This window comes from Podarcis tiliguerta, assembly GCF_965153285.1.
Source record: "Podarcis tiliguerta genome assembly, chromosome: 12".
Taxonomy (NCBI): Eukaryota; Metazoa; Chordata; class Lepidosauria; order Squamata; family Lacertidae; genus Podarcis; species Podarcis tiliguerta.
Genome location: NC_139545.1, coordinates 30,003,231 through 30,024,955, shown reverse-complemented (window position 1 = coordinate 30,024,955; position 21,725 = coordinate 30,003,231). Strand labels below are relative to the sequence as shown.

Here is a 21,725-nt window from a genome sequence, read left to right as displayed (position 1 = left end):
GGCAGTGGGGAGAGGTTTAGCTATGTCCACCCAGCTTCCAAATATTGACCAACTAGCTCAAACATTATTTTTTTATCTCCAAGAAGTATTGGGGTTCCCTTTTGAGATTTTACTTGCAGCTAAGCATCTTAAGAACGCTGCAGCCCCCACAATTCAATATCATGCACCAACATGTGACTGGAGCCACATGCTGGATGGGTGGCTTGTTATGACACAGTAGCACATACCTCACTACAGTAAGAATAGGGCTGGCTGCACGGTGGCTTACATGACCTGTCAACATCTGGCTGGCGCATCACTAAGCAGCCTCCTGCAGAACAAAACAAATCACATTTTGACACAACTGTGCCTCTGAACCGAGGAAGCTAATTGCTGCAGCTAGGAAAAGTGACATCCCATAATGGAAGAGGATGCTCTCCCACTCCTTCGCAGTTTCTCCGAGGAAGGACACAGCAACGGATGGATTTACTGGCATCGCTCTATGTCTCATTAATATGTCGGTGTGCCAGATGCCATTTTCTTCTTTACGGCTCACACAGGTAATTGGCTGTGTATGTGAAAATGTGCAGGGGATAACGGATGTTGAACTTTGAGAGGTAATTGTGTTCTTGGCAGGATGGCTTTAAATGCCGCTAACAGTACTATTGTCAAACATGATACATGGGAGAAAACATATTCACTACATGATGAACGTCCTTTGTCTTGATCCTCCAAACACCGAGCAAATTTGCAGCCCCCCCCCAGCAAGAAGGGGGTAGGTTACCATGCAACGTTTGGGAGAAACACCGTCTACACTGCATGTTTGGCTTTGTTATACTACTAGCATAGACCCAGGGGTGTAGCAAAGGGGTGCAGGGGGCAGCTTTCCCCCCTAACTCCTCAAAACATATTGAAAAGCATTAAAAATAATTAACTGAGGCTCTGCACTGCCCCCCCCCCCGGCAGAAGCCTCCTCCCTGACAAAAGCCTGCCCCCCATCACAATGTCCTCTTTTTGGGGGGGATTTTTACCTGTGATCTTCCAAAAAAGCTCAACAACTTTTATGGACAATCTCTTAAAAAAAGCTCAGACCCCATCATCATGTATTGTTTTGTTTTTTACTTTCCATGCTTCTCTGAAATGTTCTTGTTTAGTGGAAAAGAGAATTATTATCTCTTAAGGCAGGCATAGGCAAACTCAGCCCTCCAGATGTTTTGAGACTACAATTCCCATCATCCCTGACCACTAGTCTTTTAGCGAGGGATCATGGGAGTTGTAGCTGGAGGGCAGAGTTTGCCTATGCCTGTCTTAGGGCGAGACCTTTATACTTTATAGTGCTATGCAATCTTAAAGTAGAGGAGTGTTGCTGTTGGACTCCAACTCAGGTCAGTCCCAGTCAGCAGGGCCAAGGATGAGAGATAGCTGGAATTGTAGTCCAGCAGCATTTGGGGGCTCACATGTTCCCCATCCCCTTCCTTAAAGGCTGTTGCATGCATGGCAAGACAACATGCTCAAGACTAGAGTGAAACAAGTAACTGAAAACAAACATTTTGGTTCTCAAGAGTTGATCTTTCTTGGTGTTCTGCTCTTAATTCTCAGCAGCTAGAAGGTTATGTATGTGGCACAGTTATTGTTTTAAACCAAAGAAGCACACACAGGCTTTCATCATTGTTTTGAGCCAGGATCCTTGTTGCCATCATTCAGTAGTACCCAGTTTGCCCATTTCTTCCTCAAACAACTTCAGCAGTACAATGTAGCTGCCCACTCAATATAAGTTTGCTGCTGCATCCTGAAACAGCCATGCCCATGTACTGGTGAGAAACAATGATGAAGTCCTGACAATAACAGATGCAATTAGATGCAGTTAGGTAGCTGTATGTTAACCAAGGGATTAACAGAGAACCAAATCAGTCTTGCTAGCTGGCGAGTGAAATGGAATAAATTCCGAATGTCCTGCCAATAAGATGCACATGCCTGTAAATGCCCTTAATGCAAAATGTCAGCCATCTGGGGGGCTGCAGGAGGAAAGAGCAGCTTCATCACCCGTTTCATTTTGAATTAACGTATCTGTAAAAATAATACTTGGATATAAGAAGGCCGCTCGAAACCATTATGCTGTGATAGAAGTAGAACATGTGAGAAACACTGCTCTATAAGCAAATACAAGTGTCAATGCAGTTGAACTGAGTGAGCTTCAAGATAGCACATAGACATTCTGACACTGCTACAGAGAAGCATTACAGCATCAGTGTAATGTTTTTAGGCCTAGCCCTCTTACTTTCAGAAGACTGCACATAATGTCTGTTAAAAAAAAAACAGTGTAGAATGGCTATCCATGAGGTAAACCTAGCCTTGGAATGAGGAAATAAAGCTTATGTGAATAGTGCTGTAATCCCCACCCCCACTGCTTTCAATAGGAAATCCTACTGTTTACAGCTGAATTGGGGAAAACATCGCTTGGGTTTTCTGCAGATCGTTCCAATTCAGCAGTGATCAGCAGGTTTTCCAGGGGAAAGCAGAGGGGCAAAAAAGAAACCTATTTAACCCATGAGTAGAAATCAGAGGATAAACAAAAGTGTGGATGGGCCCTGAGTCTAGATATAAACAGGCACACCCCTTATCCTAGATATATTTCTCCTCATTTTCTAAAAACCAGAGCCTTATGCAGATGTTAGAATCATTGGTGTTGAGGCAGGTAGTCTTTCTAGTGGGGGCCCCTTGAAAAATGAGACTTCTCCTGTCACATGTGTGCTCTTTTGGCAGCCTCTTTTGTTGGGTGGGGTGGGCGCTGCAAAAACATGTTATGTTCAGGTAGATCTCTGAGATGCAGCTGGTGAGTTGCTATTTCAAATGCTATTTCTTAGTTTGTGCCGATTGTTATGATTATATGCTTTTATATAAAAAAAGTTTTACATAGTAATTATAGGGTTATATCCAATGGCAACTTTCTCTTAGCAGAAAGCACTTCCACTCTCACAAGGTGGGATATCTGGTTTTTGCCAGTTTCCACTGCTCACTTACTTCCCTGAAAAGTTGCTCCTAAGAGTTGCTATGTTACATGGAGAGCTGCCGCAGGTGTGTGTGGTGGTGGGGAACAAGCAAAACTCGTGTTGTGTGAGTTGAAGTGCTTTTCTCCAAGGCAAACTTGACAGTGGGTACAATCCATCATTTTTATTGCTGGAAACTGCTTTGAGGATAGCAGCTGAGAAGCCCATTCTAAACCTTTGAAGACACAACCCAGCCAAAATGTAATCCCACCGACTTGAATGGGAAGCAGTTTTAGGTGTGCTAATCTCTTTGAAATCAACAAGACATAGAAGTGCTTTAGGCTTGGCTGAATTTTGACCTAACAAATATATAGAAGTGGTAGAAATCTGTTCCATGGATGTGCTCTACCGCTCCCAATCCATATTACATCCAAAGCTAAAGGAGCTAGTTTGCTATGGTTTGGCTTACACCGTAACTAGCTATTCTCAGGAACCCAATGCAAAGCTAATAATCACAAGCTTTCATGAGTGCTCATTAACATTTCGTAAGAAACTTCAATGAGCTCTGAAGCACATATATCAGTGGAACTTTAATACCTGTCGTCTGATCATAACAATCCTTTAATGACTCTTAAGTAACCTCTTGCAGCCTATCATGTCAATAATCCCTGGATTAATGTTGTGTAAGAATTTGCTAATTTCATAAGCAATCATAAACACTAATCACATGGTGTCTACCACTAACATTATTATTACTCACAGAAGCAACCCAAAGCAACTGACAACACAATATAAACACTAAAAACCAATTACAACAAATCAACGCCCCCCCAAAGCCCCCACATAAATACAAATAAAAGTCAGGTGTTGCAGAACCCGTCCCATTAAAAGAGGCCTCAAGTACTTCAGACCCTTCAAATTAAGGGCCAAAATTCCAGGTTAAAAGGAAGGTTTTTGCCTGATGTCAAGCAAGCCCTGCTGGGGGTCCCAACACAGCACCCCAATCTAGATCATAGCAAAGAGATATTTCTACTTTTCCTGAAAAAGGTTCAGTGTGTTCAAGATTGTGAAAGGGGAAGAATGCTTACCTGTAACATTCAATCCATCTGACCTTTGGCACCATACTGTTCGAGAAGATCCCTTCCATGGGCTGGCCATCCATTTGTATTCATAACACTGACCATCTGAATTGGAAACAGTAGCACTGTCAGAAATTCTCCATTTGGCTTGAGAGAAACAATAGGGAACTGCTTTTTACAGAGTTGGACCATTGGTTCATCTAGCTCAGCATTATCCTCACCAGCAGTGAGGAATCCTTGGCCTAGTTCAGCCTGCCAGCACCTACAATTGGCCCAGGAGGCCATTTCTAGAGAATTCACCAACCTGGAATCATGTGACATGATTTGACATAACCTATCAGGCAAGCATAGGTAGAACACTGGAGAAGTCTGTTCCCCCCCCCCCCCCAGCCTTTGCTAGCAAACCCCACCTTTTTCTCCCTTCTCGGTCAAGTGAAGGGGGAAGGAGAAAAACAGGCACGTTTTGCAAGCAAAGGCATCTCGCGGCACTTGGTGAAAGGAGGGAGTGGAGGCTGCTTCAAAGAGTGCTTTGCAAGTGTTTCTTGTTCAGACTTCCAACATTGGGTTTAAAGGAAGACTTGCAAAGCCATGGGGAGGGTTTTGACTGGTGGACAGCCTGTCAAATTTGGCTGGTGAGGTTGATCCTGATAAAAAGGTTCCCCACCCCTGCTCTAAACCTAAGGAATCTCCCAACTCTGCTCCCTATGATTCTTAGCCTAAGCTGGAGACCTTCTGCATGCAGTAACATGCTCTACAGCTGAACACTGCTCCCTACCTCTCCATCTCAGGGCAGCAGAGTCAAAATCTCTATCCTGTGTTCTTGTTTCTGTAGAAGCACATTGGTTCCCTGTTCTACTTTTTCCTGCTCAATGGTGAGTTACCTCGGGTTGAAGTCACTTCAGGTTAAGCCTTTTCGGGTTGCGCTCCGCGGTCACCCAGAAGTAATGGAGCGCGCTACTTCCAGGTTTCATCGCTCGCGCATGCGCAGACGCTCAAAACGACGTCATGCGAAAGCGCGGAAGTGGTGGATTGCGACCCGCGCATGCGCAAATGCATGGACGCAGGTTGTGTTCGCTTCAGGATGTGAACGGGGCTCTGGAACGGATCCCGTTTGCATCCAGAGGTACCACTGTACTTTAAAACTGGCACTCACTTGCCTATAGATTTTAACACTCACCATTACACTGTCTTGTTTCCAAAACTTGCTCTGGGCAAAGGTGTTGATTATCTAGGTCCTGAATGATCACTGCTCGAGATCGAACTTGTATTCCCCCAAAGCCAAGATCTTCGCCATTTACACAGGTCAACTGACAGAGGCTCCATTCTGCCCACTCCTTTAAGTAACAGTCACCTGCCCAATAATGCAAAAAGTATTATTGAAGAAGTTAATTAACAAGGGGGATTTGCAACATTATGCCACAACCTTAGTATTAAAGATTTGTATAGGATTATTTGGTTGCAAATAATGGACCTCCTGCCCCAGCATAGTTTTTAATAAACCTCACCCAAGCCCCAAAGTGATGGCACAAAAAGACTTGGTTATTTGAACTGATAATCTGTTCATTCGTGTATCTGGTATTTCAGTATTCATGATCTGAAAGCGGCAAAGAATATATATCACACCCAAAGCTTTCTTACGGCTTCAGAGCCACACGAAACACAGCATGTTAAGTGAACGTGGGTTAAGTGAACGTGGAAAGTCAGCTTTGCCAATCGTGCCCTGTGTGTGGAGGCCATAAAGTGAAAAAGGCATCTAGGCTTGCAAATGAGTTTGGAGCTTTAATTATTTTAGCAAAAGGACTATTAAAAATTCATGTTGCCTTACATTATGTTGACAACAAATAAAATCAACTCCATGTTTAACAGGATGCCTTAATGAAGGGGATTTTATTTGCTAACATTAAGGACTCGCGTAAAGAAATGAATTATTGAATAAACGATGTATGTATAATAGGAGGGCATGTAGTGTTCTTTGGAAACATTAACTAGAGTGCATCATTAACCCATCCCCAGAGGGCAGTTAATCTTTTCTTGGGTGAATTGTGGGGCCATTCAAGCAAAGGTCACTTCCTCTACAAAATTATGAGTGAACAGCAACAACGTCCCGCCCCCCACCCTCTATATTTTAAAAGATTATCTGTTAAAGAGCAATAAATTTAAGCTTGAAACATTGTAGCACTTGTTCTAATTTGCTGTTAGGATCCAGTACTGAGTTGACATTAGAGAGCAAGTTTTGTTAAAAACTTTATCTGAACCCACAGCCCTGCCCATAATCATTCTTTCAAATATTGTTATAAAAGCCCCAAGAAAGCATTTGATTCATAAGAGTGATCTTAGATTGGCTAATAGTGCCCATATGGCCAATGCAGGAAGCATCAACTCCATTCTAATGGGATTCATTTGCCCTTAGTGATGTCAGCATGTAGCAAAATTTTAGTTTATTTTTATATGTATACAAACATTGTATGCCTCTTTCCAGCCCTAACAAGAGTGCCAAAGGCAGTTTACATCATCATTATTATTTTTTTGTCATCATTAAGGACAATAATGAACACAAAACCAGTTTAAACATTGTGGTGTCATGTGTGACCCCAGATTGGCCTAAATCGCTTGGGGAGGAATGAAACAGAGGGACAAATAGCAGCAGCCAAAGGGCTGTGAACAGTTGTGAACATTAATGAACAGCCATCAATGTGTAAGATTAAGGGCTTTGGGATGGGGGAATTACCTTCACCCAAATCAGCACCTGGTGGAAACTGAAGGACAACTAGAGAACAATTGGCTCAGAGCTATTAGTACAGGCTGTAATTGCTTCTGAGCATTTACTTTTAAAAGGTGGGTGGGAAATCACATTAAATTGGAATAATTACAGGCTAAATCCATCTCAGAAGGTGTTCAAGGGCCTGCGCTGGCATCAGGACCAAGAGCAAAGTTTGTTCCTTCTCTCCTTTGGCTCCAAAGCCATCACAGAGTCTTTTGCCAAGTTGAAAGTAGGAGGAACTATGGGAAGGGAGTTCAACCTTGAGCCTAACCCACATCAGCCTGTTGCTCTCTAACAGTAATGTTTGTTGGCACTTGGAGCATGAGTACTGCATCCATGTGCAGCCTTTGGGCCCTGCTGAGTTTGGGGCTTGGGGGTTCTTCTTAAATGCAGGTTTTTCCTGCATACCTTTGGGTTCCCTCTTTTATAAGGATCCAATCCTGCCTACTCCCTCTTGTCTGGGTTTCCAGTGCAACCACACAAGGGGCTACATAATTTACCGGTAAGTAAATATTAGTGTTACAATGATAGATCACATTCTTATGAAACTCTTGAGTGGGCAGATAACTCCTCTGACTTGCTGTAGCATACAGCAATGCAATGTGGGAAAGAACATAACCTTCTAGGGTTCAACTGAGACTCATCATTCATGCAAACACAGCTGGTCACCTGGGCAAGGTAGGGTACAGGTTTCCTCAAGCACCATTTTCTTATTGCCATCAACAACCGGCTCAATTTCCCCACAAAATTCTTCATCCACTATTTTCCCAGCATCATCGCTGGATCCATCATAGACCACACAGGAAATGTTTCTGACTCTTGTCCCTTCTCCACACTGAGCATTCTGGAAGAAGAGAACCATAAGAAGGATTAGGTTGCAGGTGGAGAAAGCCAATGCTTCTACTTCCTCACAAGGGTGAAGAGAATTCCACAAACGTTCAATGGGACTTCTCAACTAGCAGGCAGCCCAAGTTTATCAATCCCATTTAGCTTGCCAAAGTTCATATGATTTGTGGTAGCCAAGGCTAGTGCTTCTGCCCTATCTTGTTTAGTTTCTGATCTCTTCTGGCATCTCCTTAAGCTTAGCACAAAAGAGATCTGAGAGAAATCAAGCTGTGCGTATTTTCTAATTTTATGGATGACGACAGGCATACTTTCTTAGTGAACAGGCAAACAAAAGTCTTATCATAATGTACTTACTGAATGTAAAATAACAGAAAGTCATTTTACTCAATCAACATTCAGTGGGTTTGTTTACTTTTGAGTGTGAAATTTTCCTCTGGAATCATATAGGCTTTCTGATTAAGCAAAACCCTAGATCTTTTAGATCTCTTGCCTTGAACCATGCTACCACAAATATTCAGAAAGAGGTTGCACCATGCCAGAATGTGTTTGTGACTGTAGCTTTTTGTAAACTGCTTTGTGTGTTTTTCTTACACTCTAGTAGTATATACATTTGAAGAAATAAATATAATAAAAATAAGTTTGTGCTCCTGCATTAAACTTTCCTTACACAAAGAAAACCAGCATGTCAGAGGTAAGACTCAGGTAGAATCTTTCCTCCTGACACAACAGCTGTGTAATGATGGGCAGATAGTAACTTTGCTTATTCAAACATGGATTCTGAAATGTTATCGTCCTCATGAGACGTTCCTCGCTAAACACTGGAAATTGAGTCACAAGAGTGAGACAGGCTGGTTTCCATTTCACTTAAAAAGTCTGAGGTAGTGCTCAGCTCACCTTTTGATACCTCATTAGAATGAAGTTTAGAGGTACTTAATAAACAATATAATAAGCCATTTGTGTGTGTGTGTATCTGAGGATGAGATGGAGGGAAAGGCTTCAAACTTGTGTTTTACCTCAACTTTGCATTCAGCCCACTGACTATACTGCCACCGATAACAGGGCTTTACTGGACATGGTTTGAACTGCTCCATTAGTGAAGGACAAGGTCTCCCGTCACCTTGGAAAGGTTGAATAATAGTTCTCCTGCGTATCATCCTTCCTTCAGAACACAGAGAGAGGAAGAGAAGCGAGAATGTAACAATGACATTAGTCTCACACATCAAGGAGTCTCAGCCTCTGGCTTTCATTATTCATTAATCCAGACCTGGGTCTGAAAGCAATAAGGAACAGGTTGTGAATGTGTGTATAGTTTCAGCTCCCACCATGACTGACCATTGGCCTTGCCAGCTGGGGCTGATGGGAAACGGAGGTCAACAACACGTGGAAGACCCCTTGACATCAACAGAGACTAAGGAATGAGCAAAAGGAGATCTTGTGCCTAATCAATCTCCTGGGCAAATGAGAGAAATGCCAGTTCTTAGCTGGAGGCCGATATAGGTTCTCCATGTTGTTAGGCCATACTGGGCCATCCAAAGGGGCAATTTGAGCTGTGGTCTAATTGGGGTGGGGAGGGGCCTGTCAGTATTTTGCTTTCTATGCAACTTTGTGCTACGCTATGTATAGTGATGGTCATGCATAACAATAATAATCAGGAAAAAAAGAAGAAAATGATGAAGAAATTGGGTCCAGAGATCTGTCCACAGCGTAGGCCAAAGTTGGCTTTGCCTTCCTATCCTCACCCCAACAGCCCTAGAAGCCACCCATAAAATGCTCCTTGTAAGTTGGGGTAGTCTGTGACATGAGGGGCTAAGCAGAACGGAGGAAGGCACAGAAAAAGGCATGGAATCATTTTCTATGTATGGGGTTTTCATGGCCCACTTCATTCAGCAGGCTCTTCCAACTCTTGGAGGTGCCTTTTCTAGGAGCTTGCAGGACTGCCAGGGCTGCTGCATGAGGGTGGATCTCTTGATGATAATTAATATGCGTATTAAATAGGAAGTAAATGTCATTGACCTCAGAAGAATTGTAAAAACTTATTTAGCATTGGGTTGTGAATTGCATGTATTGAATTGTTTAGCAGAAAAACTTGTTCTGGTACTATTATAATTATAGGAATTGCACCTCATCCCAGTTTTCTCAGAACTGGTTTTGAGGAAGTGGTGCCGTGTCCAAAGAAAACAGCAAATAAGTTCACTTGCTATGAGTTAAATCAAGTCCCATTTCATGATTGGATCTGATCCCTCTAGGGATTTTATTATGTACACTCTTTTGTTAAGTTGTTTGTAGCTCTTATTCTAATAAATAAAGTAAATAAATTTGGGGTAAGTATTAAGGGCTTAACGAGTTTGCAACCTGTGCCTGAGGATGACAAACTTTGTTTACAACCACAGAAAAAAGAGAATGTTTTAAGGGGGAATCAAAATATTGGCGTTTTGTATGCAGTAGCATCTTCCTTCCAAAGTCAAAAGTTCCAAACCTAGGAGCATTTAATAAAGGTGATTCATTCACATTATCTTTCTTTGGTTTAAATACTTGTTTAGTTTATAAATTCTTTGATACTCCCCCCTCCCAAATAAACATAGACGTCTACTAGTCTCACAAGAGAAAAAATACTTAGAAAGCAGATGGAGGTTTGTTTATCCTCTTTGTCTTCCCAGACATTATTATGAACCGAGAATTTTCAAAGAAAACAGGATATTTCAACAAGACTTAAAAGAAAATTAAAGCAGTGTGGATTTAGCAGCCATTAATCTTCAGGCCAGCTAAGGCAGAGACGCTACCCAGGAGTGCTGGAGGACCCAGGCTCTATTTCCAAGGACTTGCGTTCCTTCCTAAGGTATTACATTTCATTACGGAGACAGATGTCACTACAGCACTAGCACAAGGACGAGTGTGCGAGAGAGTGTGTGTGTGTGTGTGTGTGTGACTTGTAGTAGCACTAAAAGGTTCATTGACCAGGGATGGCAATAAAGCCTTATTTCAGTGTCTTGTTTCATCTGAACCAAAATGCACTGTGGTATTTGTCACTACAAGTAGACACCATACTAGGACTTCCATTCATGCCATACTTTCTAGGTACAGGTCTGTACTTTAAAGCTCCATGTTTGAACAGGTTTTTTTGGGGGGGGGGGGGTTGTTGTCGTTGTTTTTGTCGTGGTGATGTCCCCAAAACGGCAGTCCGTGGAAAACCTGACTGCCATTTGCTCCAATTCAGCAGTGAAACATGGGTTTCTCCAGGCAAAGCGTTGGGACAAGCAAACAAGCAAGCAAACCACTCGAGCACAAAGCCCAGGCCTATGCCTAGAAACACAACACGAAAGGAAGCCTGGATGAGCCCTTAGTTAAAAGGCATAATAGTGTAATAAAAAGAGAATGATTAGAATAATTATTTTAAATAATAATAATACCTGTTGCCTCTTGTGCAGCTGTAAGACTATTTGAGTTACATTCCGTCCCCAGAGGAATGGAATTTTATACAAGCTTCCCTTGAGAGTCCACTGAGTGGCAGCAGAGCTATATTAGAAGCTAGCTATAATCCTCTGTCTCCTGCTGAGATGCTGAATAAGTCAAATGCCCCTAGCCATGAATGCAGTTAGTGCACGCAGTATTGTGGTGTGATGCTCTTCCCAACACGGTAGCACAAAAGAAACAACTATCTTGTGCATGAGGTGAGGGATGAAAATGTCATATAAGTGACCCCAAATATATACTCAATGAACAATGGTAGAGCACAAGACACTTAATCTCGGCCATAGGTCGAGCCCCATGTTAGGCAAAAGATTCCTGCATTGCAGGGGGGTTGGACTGGATGACCCTCATGGTCCCAACTCTACAATGCTATGATTCTGTGATTTAGACTATCATACCTTGACTTGGGAAGCAAAGATATGAACAAACCTCATTCCCCTACATGGAGTGACTTCACACGAGTTCAGCGACAAGCCAGGAAAATGCAGTCAACTATAGTTTCCTGTTATGCCTAGATTTGGATACTATGATTAATGGCTTCCAGGCAAGCCAGAACATTGAGCCAAATTTAAACCATGGCTTAACAACCTGGCTTGCAAGGAAGCCATTAACTATCATTTCCCAGTTTGGAGATAATACAGTGGTACTTTGGTTTACAACCATAATCATTTCCGGAGGTCCAGTTGTAAACCAAAACAGGTTGCAACCCAAGGTGTGCTTTTGCTATTGGGGCCTCCCTCCCCAAAATGGGTTGTAATCCAAAAAAGGGACATGCACTTCCGGGTTTGATGTGGTTGTAATCCAAAGCAGTAGCAAACCAAGGTACCACTGTAGTTTACTGCAGATTCCTGCTTGTTTCCCCTGCTTTCATGAAGCGAGAAACAGAACAAAAGTATGCCGCGCAAGTGGCTTGTTCAAATTAGAATGGACAAGATATGATTGTCCACATGTGGCCAATGTCTACAACACTGTGGTTGCCACTGGCTGTACGCTTTCATCGTTGCAGAGTTTCAACTATTTCGAACTAGTTTCAGATCCTGGTTAAATGTAACCCTGGTTACTCTTAACCATGATTAAGGATGGTGCCAACCAACAGCTTAAGTGGGGAGAAGGAATTTGCTCTAGGGATGAAAATAGCTACACGGAAAGAGTACAGGCAGACTCTTGGTTTGTTAAACCAGATTCTAGAGGAAACTGTAACACTTGAATCACCTACTAAGGTTTCTCGCCTTACACATATTTGTAAAATTGTTCAACACAATTTAATTCCAAGCGCAAACAGAACTTCGTGTTTATTCCAAGACATTCCTTGATTTTCTGGAACCTACAACCTGAAAATAGATGCATTTATAACAATATATTGATGCTAACTGAATTTGTAGGAAAGCAGCCCAGTACCTTTGGGTGCTTCTCAGGGCCTAAAATTGTTTTATGTTTACTCTGATCTGCCTGTCACAAATATAGTCCCCTGCAATAGTTTCCTGCAGAGTTTTGCCATCTCTCATTTCCATTATCTAAGTCAGAAATGGATTTTGACAATCCTGATCCTCTTAGCACAAGCGTGGCATAAGGGAAGCTTGCAGGCAGGCAAAGCAAACCTCCCTAACCCTACAAATCTCTTTATCCAAGCAATTTCCCCTTCTGTTTCTCAGTGGCTGGTATGAGCTGGAGGCTCATGTTTTAAGACGTTTAAGCATCAAAGAGAATCTCCCAAACTTACCGGCTAGGCCACAAGCCTGAGAGCACTCAGACCACGGAGACCAGTCCGACAGCTGGCAGTTCACAGGGCATTCTACCACACAAGATGTATTCATGTGCCAGGTCTTTTCCAAGCCAAGCTAATAAAAAAGAAAAAAGAATGATTCTACTGTCAGTATGTCATCGTGCAAGATGTTCATGCCGCTGGATAACAGCTGAATTGAAGGTGACCACTCCTTTGAATAGAAGTTAATAATTATGAAGACAAAAGAGAGAAATCAACTACATAAATGTATTAGTCAGTAAATGCTTGTTCAGAATTGCAGCAATTCATATAAGAACCTAAACATTTTCCAAATCATTGAATAAAATATAGACAGACAAGCGGGTTGTCAGGGGGGGTCTTTTCCATTGGGCCCCTGATCTCCTGGCCTTTCCCTCCTTTTTTGAATAGTACATGATGGCTTCCCCTCTCCTGGGCCCACATTTTCAACTATACATAGAAGAAACTAGTACACACAGCTTTTATGCAAATTTGTGTCACTGAGCTGCATCCAAAAGTCTCTTAAGGACCTAGAAACGTCCCTGCAAACAACACCTTAAACATAATTTTGTTGCTGTCTCAATATCCAGAATTGAGGATCAGTGAAGGAACATCATTTTAAGTGGTATATTGTCTGAAATTTAGCACAGCTGTTAGAAGCTATCAGCTACATTGTGCAGCTATAATGTAGGCATTTAACATCTATCTACACATCAGTATAAGACGTGTGCCTGCACATTCTGAGCTGAACAGTTGCAGCATCATTAACAACCACAAATGAGGCTGGAGACCTCTCTTCTGTTCTGCAAATAGCATCACTTGTTATTTCGCTTCTGAAATCTCTAAATAGGAAAGCTACAACAGTAGCTTCAAACTCTATACACACAGACAGTTCTACACACTGACTTACCCTAAGAAATATTGGTGCTATGCTAGTGTTTCCACAGACAACCTGTACTGGGTGGACATCACGTGTAAATGTGCAGAAATGCTTTTCCATCACCAACATACATGATTCTGGGAAATCTGACTGAGCCAGATTTTCAGATGAATGTGCTAATGCTAAACAAATTCCCAAACCTTACTCAGCTTAAACCCTGAACTTGCAGAAAGCCAGCATTCATTCCTGGCACTTGGCTATTAAGCAGGAGGTCTGAGGTGGCTGTAGACATAGCCCCCTAAACAGCAATGGAACAAAGTATAAGGAAGACAGAGAATAAACTGAGGTGCATTCCCAAGTCTAAAATCAAGGCCCAGTTCTTACAGCCAGCAGTTGTTTTATCTCAATTGTGGGCGAGAGCTCACATGACTGAATGTTACTCCTTCCTCCCAAAGCCCGCATGTTGAAAACCAGATGCCAGGTTGCAGGCTGTTTTCACATGCAATGCTAAAATATGGGTTAGTGCTATGAGCTCTGTGAACTTCAGGACTGCACACTCCCCTCCTCCTCTCTCTTCCGGAGTGGCCATGAGGGGATCAGAAGTTCCCACTTCTGTTTCTGATCGGCCTCGGTTTAGTGTTACGTTCAAACCCTAATCTTAACTATGATTTACTAAAGAAAGTCATCTTCATAAACCATGGTTTAATGCAAACACTTTAGTAAACGAGTTAAAACTAACCATAGGTTTGGATGCAACAATATGCTGTGGTTAGTAAAAAAACAACAAAAACCAAAAGAGAAGCAAAGATTTCTGAATTCCTAGGGTGAACTAGAGGAGGAGAGCAAAGCACATAAGTCCAGCTGTCACACAACCTCACCCTTTAACACTAGACACAGATGCCTGAAATCCTCATTTTTATGTACACAGATTTGTTTGTTTCTATGGAGGACAATAATGTGTGACTATACATAATAATAATGTGAGTATTAGGTGATTTTAGTATACTAATTAACACCTGTAGAGGGGCAAACCATTGTCTTCATTTAAGCCCAAATGTATAGAAGCGAACTTCTTGTTAAGCTCCTGTGCAGCAGGTTCATGCTAGTCTCCAGTATGACAATCTCCAAGTCAACAGAAGAATGCCCTGGTGGACTGAAATGTTCTCTCACTGATTTCTGAATGTTTTCAGTGTTAGTGCAATCATTCACAGGACGCAAAAGTTTCTACCTAAGGGAGGTTGCCAAAAAAAAAAAAGTCACTTCGTAGTGTGAAAGATGATAGTCTACCCTAAGATCTGTGTAAATGTCTGGGATTTAACAAGATATCTCTTCCTAAACTCAGCAGGAATTGCATCTCAGGTGGGTTACTTTTTTAAAAAGCGAAGCTTACCTGCTGATAGCCTGTTTGTATGACAGGTAGAGAATGGCGGAGAGAAAGCTTAGTTTAAACTCTTCTGATGTAGGTAAATGAGCAACAATAAGCTTCTGGGTATTTGAACAGCATGGAGTCTGTCCTGAATTTAAATAATTTGAATTTCAAAAACCTCAAGGAACTGGCAAGGAAAGTTTTGTGATGTGTTAATTTTGGAACCCAGCAGAGATCTACTAGTTTCCCCAGCTGTTCTTTGAGATTTTGTGATAAGCAACAATACACACTGAAAATATGCTGGGGGGGGGGGCAGCGGGAATTAATTAAGCCTGGCAGCAGTAAGGATGTTGGAGTAGCTTACTTAGCAGATTGGTGGAGACTTTCTGAGATAATCAAGGATGCATTAAGGCAATGACAGTTTATGCACAAGAGTGTATATTGCAGTGAACATGGGTACCTAGGCAGGATCTAGGGCTTTTTTTTAATTCTAAAAAAATCTACAGCGGATAGTAGTCAGGTTTTACTCAGAGTAGACCCATTGAGATCAATGTCCCTGATTGTTTTCTTGAGATTTTATCAAGCTGATATATCAACTACATTTTACTTGAGGTTTGTTCTGCTACAGGGATAAGGCACCTCTGGCCCACAATCCAATCTTAGCCCACCAGAGGGCTCTAGTTTTGTCTGTGAGGCCACCTCCTCCTGTCAATCAGCTGGTGCCACTAGGTGATGTCAGCTGATGGGGTTCAGTTCTGCTAGGCACTGGCTGGGGTCCTTGAGTAGCGGGCCATGGTGGAGATGGTGGGGCTTTCAGGCCTCCCGCCAGTGCCACACTCTGCACAACCACCACCGGTAACTTACTCATTTATTATAGCCTTATATCCTGCTCTAACCTGAGGCCTTAAGACAGCCAACACCAGCTATAAATGAAACAGATTGGTCTATGTCCCTTGCTTACATACAGTATAGTATAGGCAGGACAGAAAAATGAATCCAGCAAAGAAGGAATGTGGAGGCAGAGAAAGCAGGACATTAAAATATTGATCATATATGACAGTTTGAAGGGGGGGGCAGTTTAGAAGGGGAGATTCAGCCCCACATGAACAGGTGTAAAGACTCTTCTGACTTCCTGCTGAATTAAATCCGCCATTGCTTATTGTTTCGGGAAAGGTATTCATGCTTCTCTAATGTCCATGTCAAGAGACACACTTCATATCATGTCTCATTAAGTAAGCAATATAACATAATACAAGAGAGCCAGGTTTTGTCGTGAGACATATGTACAGCCACACACAAACACACAGCTCTCATTAACGTCAATAGGAAATACTGGCAAACATCCAAAGGAACTTTCCCCGCTGCACCTAATACTTTAAAATGCAAATAGACCCAACCACGTTTGCAATGTGCATAAGAGTAAAGTGGTTTATGTGCAAGTATATCTTCCATAAAGAAGGAAGCATTTACTTTCCCCAAACTAGTATTCAATAGATTTACAATACATCAGCACTGAATGAGTTGAGATAGTGAGTGCAAATCTCACTTTGTCCTTAACAAACTTTAGAGCTTTTGCTGTCCTATTTATAGTGACTGAAAGTCAGCCTAGTGCTATTTTGATAGACTTGGAGATGTATTATAATGTTGCTGCTGCGCTGCCACTGCCTGTTCATAAAACTACAGATTCTCAAGTCTTAAGGAAAAAAGACACCCTCTGCCAAACGCTGCTTCACACAGGACCTAAATGGAGCTACCGTATTTTTCGCTCTATAAGACACATCTGACCATAAGACACACCTAGTTTTTAGAGGAGGAAAACAAGGAACAAGAAAGCAACGCAAAGCCTCTTGAGCGAAGAGGCAGGAGCACTCCGGCTGAGCTCAAGAGGCTTTGCGTAACTAAGAGGGTGCACACCGATCCCTCTTGCTCTTCTGGCTTCAGCAATAGCTGCGCAGCCTGTATTCGCTCCATAAGACGCACACACATTTCCCCTTACTTTTTAGGAGGGGGAAAGTGTGTCTTATAGAGCCAAAAATAAGGTAATTCACACTCTTTACTTGTGAGTAAGCACATTGTTCCTTTCTGGAGCCTGTCTTGACTTATTCCTGTGTCTTAGTGATCATAATGTCCATCCGTTCTGATTTGTTGTTCACCCACCTATATTGCTGTTTAGTTGTGCCTAAGTGCAGGAACATTCTGGGATTACTAGATTTTCTTGTTATCTACTGACAAGCTAGGTAAAGGTAAAGGTACCCCTGCCCATACAGGCCAGTCTTGACAGACTCTAGGGTTGTGCGCCCATCTCACTCAAAGAGGCCGGGGGCCAGCGCTGTCCGAAGACACTTCCGGGTCACGTGGCCAGCGTGACAAGCTGCATCTAGCGAGCCAGAGCCGCACACGGAACCGCCGTTTACCTTCCCGCTAGTAAGCGGTCCCTATTTATCTACTTGCACCCGGGGGTGCTTTCGAACTGCTAGGTTGGCAGGCGCTGGGACCAAACGACGGGAGCGCACCCCGCCGCGGGGATTCGAACCGCCGACCTTTTGATCGGCAAGCCCTAGGCGCTGAGGCTTTAACCCACAGCGCCACCCGCGTCCCTGACAAGCTAGTGGGATGCAAAACCAACCATGATTCAAAACTACAGTGTCATCTGTACAGAGAAGGCATTGGATAGCTGGCATGTGAAACTGTTACATTGAGGAGAGATGGAGAACTTGTGAAGCCTTGCAGATGTAGTTAGGTGGCAGCTCCCATCAGCCCCAGCCAGCATGGACAATGATCAGGAATAATGGCAGCTGGAATCTAGCAACATCTGGGAGGTCACAGGTTCCCCACCCCAGTTTAACCATTTCCTAGGTTAGGGTTAATTTTTCAAGCAGACTTATTTACAAGCCATGCTCATTTGTTAATGCTGCAGGCTTCCCCAATATTATTGAAGAGGTTCCTTGACTTACAAACCTGGCTCTGAAAAGCTGGCACTAACCCTAGATACAAGAAGAAATGAAGAAAAAGAAAGAACACCCAGAACGAAAATGATGTTGGCAGATGTCCAAAGCACTACAAAGGAACCACTTCAAATTAAAATGGCGATTACCATCCTGATTAAGATTTATGATACTTATTCACCTTGATTGCTTATTGTTCCCAAACCATTACTTTCAGGAGCTAAAGAAAAGAGAAAAAAAAGGCAGCATACCTTTGTGGTCACACACTTATGCAAACAGGAAATTAAGCGACAAAACCACTGATTATGGCACAGGCTCATTTCAGGGGTACTTAACAGTCCTCGAATAACACTGAGAAGCATCTGCCAGAGTGTAGCTCCATGCAGCTCTGTGCCAGTTGACTCCATGTCTGAATGAAAGCATGATGGGGATTATTTACAGGACCAGAAATAGGAAGAGGAAAAGAAACACCCACCTTTTCACAGTACTTCAGGTCAACCGACTTGCCATCGCTGCGAACACAATCAAGCATCCTTGTTTTGATCCCGTTACCACAGACAGCTTTCTCACTTAGCTGGCAGGTGCTCCAGTCTAGAGGTAACAAGGGGGTTGGGTGGGTTGAATAGAGGAGGAAGCCATTGAGAAAGAAAATGCATTCCTAACTACACCAGAGTGAACTAGGATACAGTAAAATGTAGTAGTGGCCTGTGCAGCAGGACAGAGATGCAGAACCAGCCTTGCAACACTGGCATCACTACACAGCCTGTTACTGCTAAAATGTCACCTCCCACTAATGTTTCATTCAATTCCATTTTCCAAATTCCAATAAGCAACAGCAGGCCTCTTGTACAGCCTACTAGGAAACTGCAGCCAACAACAGCCCAGTGGAATCCAGTGCATGCTTACTGGATGTCCCACTGAGTTCAATGAGGCTTATTCCCAAGTAGGTGTGCAAAAGATTGCAGAGGAAAATTGCAATCCTCTAGATGTTTTTCACTGTGGCGTTTACTGGTCTTGTGAACGTGCATAGGATTTCAGTGCAAATGATGTTTCTGGATTGAAAAGATCAGCAATTCAAAGAAGACAAAAAAGCTTGCATCGTATACTAATAGCAAACACAGTTAGTGCCTGAAAACTGGAACTTGCGCCAACAAAATGGCACCATCCATGCACAACGGGAAGGGCTTGGAAGAACCCCACAGCCTAATGAGGACTGAGCATGCTCAGTAGCCACAGAATGCTAGCTCAGTATTGGAGCGGGTATGGGAGACAATGGAATGGAATGTAGCTGCTGGCTGGCTGGAACCCTGAAGAGGAGCACTCCACACTGCAACATCTTGTTGCAGTTCCTACTTGTCATCTTAACTAAGACCAGTACCTGTCACATTGTAATCATAGTGGTAGCAGTTTTTGTTCAGGCTGCAGGGTTCTGTCTCCACGGCAGCAGGGCAGGGCTTTCCTCCTTGAGGTTGCCTCACGACTTCCGCTGTTCGTTCCCTCACACTGCTTCCATTACACGGCTGAGAAAGGAGAAGACACATCCTTTTACTTTGATACACGTAATACGCTGGCGGAACTTTGTTTTATTTTATATGTTTGGTTTTTTAAAAAATAGGCCATCCTTCTGTTTCCCAAGCACCACTCCGGGTGGCTTACGGCGATTTCGAATCAGAATACAAATTAAAAACATATAGGCAGGGTGAAACAATTAACAATACTTAAAATGAACAACATGGAAAACACGCAAAATTAAAAATCCATTCAAAAGCAAGCTCCAGAGACCTCCAGAGACCAAGCTTTGCAGGGGGAAACTTATGGGATAAAAACATATTTAAGTAAAGGTAAAGGGACCCCTGACCATTAGGTCCAGTCGTGACAGACTCTGGGGTTGCGGCGCTCATCTCGCTTTATTGGCCGAGGGCGCCGGCGTACAGCTTCAGTATCATGTGGCCAGCATGACTAAGCCGCTTCTAGCAAACCAGAGCAGCGCACAGAAATGCCGTTTACCTTCCCGCCAGAGCGGTACCTATTTATCTACTTGCACTTGGATGTGCTTTCGAACTGCTAGGTTGGCAGCAGCAGGGACCAAGCAACGGGAGCTCACCCCGTCGCAGGGATTCGAACCGCCAACCTTCTGATTGGCAAGTCCTAGGCTCTGTGGTTTAACCCACAGCGCCACATATTTACCAGCTGACAAAAGACAGCCAGAGAGGCACTGAGTCAGCCTGAGGAAGAAAATTCCGAAATGCTTAAATGCTAGCTTTCTTTTCTCTCTCTCTCTTCAGTAGCATATGCCTTACCAAGGAACACCGAGACCACTGGCCCCACTCAGACATGACACAATCCTCCGGGCACGGCAGTGTACACTTTCTAGCACCAATGGGCATCTCTTCTTGGTCACACAGGTAGTCTTCAACCGTGTCTGAAGGACCATCCATGGTGTTCTGCATGCATCTGGAAAAACAAAGCCCATGCCTAAATATGCATGTAGATTATTATTTTTTAATAGGCTGCCAATGTTATGTACAGTAGCATTGGTTTTTATGTATACGTTATAGAGTAAAGCCAGTAGACACTGGACTTTCTAGATTAAGGGAAACATGCAGGGGTTCTGCTCCAAGGAACACACAATCTAGAGCAGTGGTAGCCAACATAGTGCCCTCCAGATGGTTTGGGACTACAGCTCCAATAATCCCTGGCCACAGGCCTTGCTGGCTGGGGCTGATGGGAAATGTCGCCCAGGAACCTCTGGAGGACATCACATTGGCTAAAGGTAGGACTGGGTAAATGTGCACAAATGCAGCTCCCCATATTTAGGTTACTTGCTGGCAGGGATAAGCTATGGAGTGACCCTGGATCCTGCAGCATCGATGCAAAGGTAGCCTTGGTTCTCTTCATGCACAGGTCTTCCTCCTTTAAAGCAATTTGAACCTTACTCTGCACATGCTCAGTTGGTTTACTAATCTACACTTTGGCAGAAGGGAACCTCCACTGCATCCTGACCCCTACAGCCAGCTTATCAGAGGGTTAAGATTGCTTTGCTAATTACTATACTTCATTAGTTCCTCTATATGCTCACCAGTTATTAGTACTTCATATAAAAGGTAAAGGTAAAGGAACCCTGACAGTTAAGTCCAGTCGTGAACAACTCTGGGGTTGCCGCGCTCATCTCGCTTTACTGGCCGAGGCAGCTGACGTTTGTCCGCAGTTTTTCCGGGTCATGTGGCCAGCATGACTAAGCTGCTTCTGGTGAAACCAGAGCAGTGCACAGAAATGCCGTTTGCCTTCCCGCTGGAGTGGTACCTATTTATCTACTTGCACTTTGACATGCTTTCAAACTGCTTGGTTGGCAGGAGCAGGGACTGAGCAACGGGAGCTCACCCCGTCACGGGGATTCAAACTGCCAACCTTCCGATCGGCAAGCCCTAGATTCTGTGGTTTAGACCACAGCGCCACCTGCGTCCCTATAGCCTATGGCTAAATAAACCCTGACACCAACACCAGATTAGGTGGTTAAGGCCCTGTTTCATTTGTTTGTTTTGTTACTTACTATAACAACTTCATGGTGAGTACCAGCACCTGTTTTTCGGGGGGGGGGGGGAGCTCTGACCAGTAGTAATTATATTAATTCTATCTAGGAGTTATTTCTACATCAAGGATCATCATCCAGTTT

General features: G+C 43.3%; 1 protein-coding gene across 13 annotated transcripts in view; it reads right to left on the bottom strand.

The window, feature by feature from the left end:
- THSD7A (thrombospondin type 1 domain containing 7A) overlaps positions 1–21,725 on the bottom strand; it is a 281,259-nt gene that overhangs the window by 6,282 nt on the left and 253,252 nt on the right. For 8 of the 13 annotated variants that reach the window (XM_083405309.1, XM_083405301.1, XM_083405311.1 and 5 more), the window contains 9 exons: positions 20,353–20,506; positions 19,431–19,572; positions 18,528–18,643; positions 12,841–12,958; positions 8,666–8,811; positions 7,476–7,650; positions 5,223–5,396; positions 4,055–4,150; positions 228–310 (listed from right to left, as the gene is read on the bottom strand). In XM_083405309.1, the coding sequence (XP_083261435.1) occupies positions 228–310; positions 4,055–4,150; positions 5,223–5,396; positions 7,476–7,650; positions 8,666–8,811; positions 12,841–12,958; positions 18,528–18,643; positions 19,431–19,572; positions 20,353–20,506 (1,204 nt within the window). Of the gene's footprint in view, positions 1–227; positions 311–1,953; positions 2,047–4,054; positions 4,151–5,222; positions 5,397–7,475; positions 7,651–8,665; positions 8,812–12,840; positions 12,959–18,527; positions 18,644–19,430; positions 19,573–20,352; positions 20,507–21,725 lie in introns of all 13 variants that reach the window. The other 5 variants (XM_083405304.1, XM_083405305.1, XM_083405302.1 and 2 more) reach the window with 2 other exon arrangements.